The following is a 5,000-nucleotide window of genomic DNA, read 5'->3' on the forward strand; positions in this document are numbered from 1 at the left end:
AACACAGTTCTGAGAGCTGCAAGATGTTCTGAAATCTTTCACCGCTTTACTTTTACTGCGTTACTAACACGCTCTACACACACTCAGACGACAAAGGCTGATGTGTGTGTCTGTGTGTGTGTGTGTGTGTGTGAGAGAGAGAGAGAGAGAGAGAGAGACTGAGACGAAGTGTGTGCTCACGTTAAATGGCTGTTTTTACAGACGCTGCAGCACAAAGACTTGTTTATGTGGACATAGGACTCTGTGTGTGTGTGTGTGTGTGTGTGTGTGTGTGTGTGTGTGTGTGTATTAGATGTGTGTGTGGGTTTCTGTGTTCTGTCTGAAGGCTGCTCTTGTAAGTTAGTGTTTTTCCTCATTTCCCCTGGCATGCTTTCAGACACACACACACATACACACACCCATTTCCCCCCTAAATCCCCCAGAGAGCCGAGTGGGCACTCAAGACCTGCATTCACTCTTATTACACACACACACACACACATACATACACACACACACACACACACACATACATACACACACACACACACACACAAAAACGCAATTTAAATGAATTACCTTCGCTTTCTGCCACACCTCACAGACGTACTATGAGCCCACTGTCCTCCACACACACACACACACACACACACACACACAGGAGTCCATTGTCCCATCAGCTTAAAGAGGAATGACTCTCAATTACGCAATCTAGAGCCCTGTGCTCTGAGCTGAAATTGTTGGGGGGGGGGGGGGTGGGGGGGGGGGGCACGATGGGGGCGTGTCAATCAAACACCTAAAAACACAAGAAACTCACACACCACAATGTTACATTTATAACCACACAAAGCAGCATTTACACACACACACACACACACACACACTTATAGGATCAGGAGCTCATTTCCAGGCTGTAGCCCAAAGCACCAGGGGGCGGTGCAGGCTTCACTACAAACTGTACAATCAGCTTTAAAGGTAGTGTCCAGTGTTTCACTAACGTTTCACCATCGGCTTCAGCTCTTCACTCTGGTGTCCACCGGGGGGTGCTGTACACAGCCATGAACTGAACTATGGCAATTAAACCAATTCAAATTAAAACAGGACCCTTTGTCTCTGACCAAGTGGAAGTCACCAAGCGAACGGAGGTAACGTTACATTTTACTGACCCCTAAAAACCTCGTCTGTTTCAAAAGCTATCGCCTAGTCGTCGATTTAAAGTGGAACAGAGAATTAAAGCAGCTCTCCACTGTTCTGAAGCTGTACTGTGGTTCCGTTTTAAATGTCTGCTCTGTTACAGATGGCTCCTTTAAGGAAGTCCGGGCCGTGGACAGGTACCAGGCTGTGGGTCGTTTGGTACCGGGCTGCAACTACAGACTGCAGCAGCAGCAGAACCCCTGGATTCTAATTTTTTAAGCTTTAATCACTGAGTTCCCTGTGACACTAGGGCTCCGTTCACACAGCAGGTAAAACTCTGAATCAAAGGAAAAGCTCTGCACCGTGGTCTGAGCTCATTCTCAGCGCCGGACTGACGTGGAGTCACATGAATTCTGCCACAGATCGGATATGGATCGGACCTCAACGCCGCGTACGAAAGTGGCCCGAATCTGATTTAAAAAGGGATTCAGTGAGATTCACATCTGTGTCACACCTGAAGAAACACGTCGGAGTGGGCCCTCTCTCTGCTGTTTCTCCTCATCTCCATGTCTTTCCTGTGAGAGCCTGGGTCTTTAAGGCGCTCTTTAACACGTGAGAGCACTGTTTATGGAGAACTCACAGAGCTTCACTGCTGCTGAGGACAATAAACACACGCTTTCTCAGGTTTGATCTGCATCACTTCCCTCACTCTCGGGTTTATCCCCTCAGTTCCTCCTGCTCCTCGGGACCTGGAGACGTGGCTGTGTTCACCACACTACTGTCGACCAGGGAGGAAGTGGAGGAAGCAGAATTAACGAACTGATCGATCAAACCCTCCCTGATTGGCTGAGGACTTCAGTGAGAGTGACACTGTTCTGAGCAGCTCCCACCGCTCCAGCGCTACACAGAGAGGCTCTCCTGGGGCTAGAGATGCCCCACCCACTCAACGGGACGAGGAACACCGCTGTGGTGCCTCCGTCTGCACAATACGCAGTTGAAGAGTGAGCACTGTTTAAAGACTGTGTCAAGTACGTGTGTGTGTGTGTGTATGTGTGTGTGTGTGTGTGAGAGAGAGAGAGAGAGAGAGAGAGAGACTCACTGTCTGTCGCTGACCCGTTGGTGGGCAGCGATCCCAAATCAACAACCAAACCATCCAGACACACATTCAGCTCCCCGCCCGACACAACACTGCCTTTATTCTCCATCTGCAGGTCCAGAACCAGCTCCACGTTCTCCACTGAGAGAGAGAGACAGAGAGGGAGAGAGAGAGAGAGAGAGAGAGAGAGAGAGAGAGAGAGAGAGACAGTGAGAGAGACAGTGAGAGAGAGAGAGAGAGACAGAGAGAGAGAGGGAGAGAAAGAGAGAGACAGAGAGAGAGAGGGAGAGAAAGTGAGAGACAGTGAGAGAGAGAGAGAGAGAGACAGAGAGAGAGAGGGAGAGAAAGAGAGAGACAGAGAGAGAGAGGGAGAGAAAGTGAGAGAGAGAGAGAGAGAGAGAGAGAGAGACAGAGAGACAGTGCGAGAGAGACAATGAGAGAGAGAATGACAGAAAGAGAGAGAGAAACAGAGAGAGAGAGAGAAAGTGAACAAAGAGTGAGAGAAATATGTAAATTGAAAGACCATAAGAAGTGATGATATTTCTTTAGCGGCGCTCGATTAACTCAGTGCTCATCTACACTCTTCATTCAGAGAAGCAGCAGCGCCACAGCACTGAGGTTTACACAGCCCAATGTTACACACACACACACACACACACACTCTGTCCAGCCAGACACTGAACACCAGAGTGTGTGAGAAGATCAGACACTGGTGAAATAACCCAGTGGTGATTACATCAGAAAACATCAAACTAAGAGAAATGCATTACATTTACAGAGAACTAACAAAGTACAGATTAATCTTCACTCTCAAATACTTTATCACCCCCTCTCCCCCTGTTCCTCAGCGCTCAGGACCCCCACAGAGCAGGTGTGATGTGGTGGTGGATCATTCTCAGCGCTGCAGTGACACTGACGTGGTGGTGGTGTGTTAGTGTGTGTAAGTGTGTGTGGATCAGACACAGCAGTGCTGCTGGAGTGTGTTGCTGCTCTGTGGGGGTCCGCTGAAGAACAGGGGGTGAATGAAGTATGCGGAGCAACAGGTGGACAGTGGTTATAATGTTATGGCTGGTCGGTGCAGATACAGAGATGTGCTGCTCACTTCTGCCATCGTGTGTCCGCAGTGTGTCCAGCAGGTCGATGGTGGCGCTGCCGAGCAGCTCCTTCCTCAGAGTGTGACAGCTCCACAGCTTCAGGTCCAGCCGACTCTGAGGAGTCACGTTCCTACACACACACACACACACACACACACACACAACATGACATCCTCACACTGTAACACAGCCTCCTTCACTTCAGTGTACAGCTGCTGCAGTGAGAACAGAACCTCACGTCTCCAAAAGGACAATGTTCTGAAGAAGTTCAAAATATATTCCGCTTTATTCTCCCTTTAGATCTCACTGAGATCAAACATGACTTTTACAAGTGAACCCTGGCTATGAACACAGCAGATAAACACTAACACCACGCCCTGAACACACACCGAGGAAAAGACACATTAAACACACGTTTATATATAATACACACTTTACCAAGAACACACACACAGCACCAGTCAAAAGTCTGGACACACCTCCTCATCAGTGATTGGTGGAGTGGAGCTAGTCACTGTATAGAGCTGTGTACCAGCCCCTACCTCTGAACAACCCCAGTTACAGTCTCAGAGAGAGAGAGAGAGAGAGAGAGAGAGAGCAATAGAGACAAACAGAAAGAGAGAGAGAGTGAGAGAGAGAGAAAGAGAGTGAGAGAGAGGGAGAGAGAGAGAGAAATAGAGAGAGAGATTGATGCTGCAGGAAGCAATGGGCCTTGGAGGTGAGTCAGGAACCAGAATCCTCATAATTTGGGGACGATCAATCAATCAAATTTAATTACACAGCACTTTTCAAAGCAGAAGTTGTCACAAAGCAGCTTCCCAGTCCTTCTCAGAGTCAGGGGCGACAGCAGCAGGGAAATCACCCTCAGCGCAGGAGGAAGAAACCTCAGAGTCGACACAGGAGACACATCACACAACACAGCAGTGAAATGAACTGCTAGAGATGAGGAGGTCCATTTGGAACTAATCAGTCCGTTCAGGACGCTGTAGGAGAGACAAGGCTGAGACCAGGACGTAGGGCAGGGGCTGAACCAGGGGCACACAGTGTTTGTGTTCTTGAACATTGGACCCTAACTCAGCCGGTGGAAGATGAGGTCGAGGGGGGGGGCAAAGCTGGAGTAACACAGTGTGAGAAACGCCTGGGCCTCATTTATAAAGTTCAACATCTCACGCAGGTACTGTGATTCATAAAGAAACACCATGTTTACACACAGACTACACTGGAGAGAGAGTGGGAGTTGGTGCCATCGTGTGGTTAAATGGGGAACTGCAGGTAAAAGTGCAAACCTTCCTCACTTCAGTTCATTAACCACAGATTAACACTGATTTGTTTAAATGCTCTTTCGTGTTTATAATGTTTTCCTTTCCTTAAATGTTTCACTGCTTGCTGTGTCTCATTCTTTTTTATTTTACTCCATCGTGTTTTATTTCTGCATTTTTTCTAATTTGATTCAGTTTTATTGATTCATTCATTCATTGTCTGTAACCCTTATCCAGTTCAGGGCGGCGGTGAGTCCGGAGTCTACCCAGAATCACTGGGCGCAAGGCAGGAACACACCCGGGAGGGGACACCAGTCTTTTACAGGGCGACACACACTCACACATTCACTCACACACTCACACCTACAGACACTTTTGAGTGGAAAACCACACAGACACAGGGAGAACACACCACACTCCTCACAGACAGTCACCCGG

The 5,000-nt window shown here is 48.4% G+C and overlaps 1 protein-coding gene across 1 annotated transcript in view; it reads right to left on the bottom strand.

Annotated features, from left to right (window-relative positions):
* Window positions 1–5,000, bottom strand: part of wwp2 (WW domain containing E3 ubiquitin protein ligase 2) — a 48,236-nt gene that overhangs the window by 35,829 nt on the left and 7,407 nt on the right. The window contains 2 exon segments of the mRNA XM_066648803.1: window positions 2,213–2,350; window positions 3,312–3,433. Of these exon segments, the coding sequence (XP_066504900.1) occupies window positions 2,213–2,350; window positions 3,312–3,433 (260 nt within the window).

This window comes from Hoplias malabaricus, chromosome 17 (assembly GCF_029633855.1).
Source record: "Hoplias malabaricus isolate fHopMal1 chromosome 17, fHopMal1.hap1, whole genome shotgun sequence".
Classification (NCBI taxonomy): Eukaryota; Metazoa; Chordata; class Actinopteri; order Characiformes; family Erythrinidae; genus Hoplias; species Hoplias malabaricus.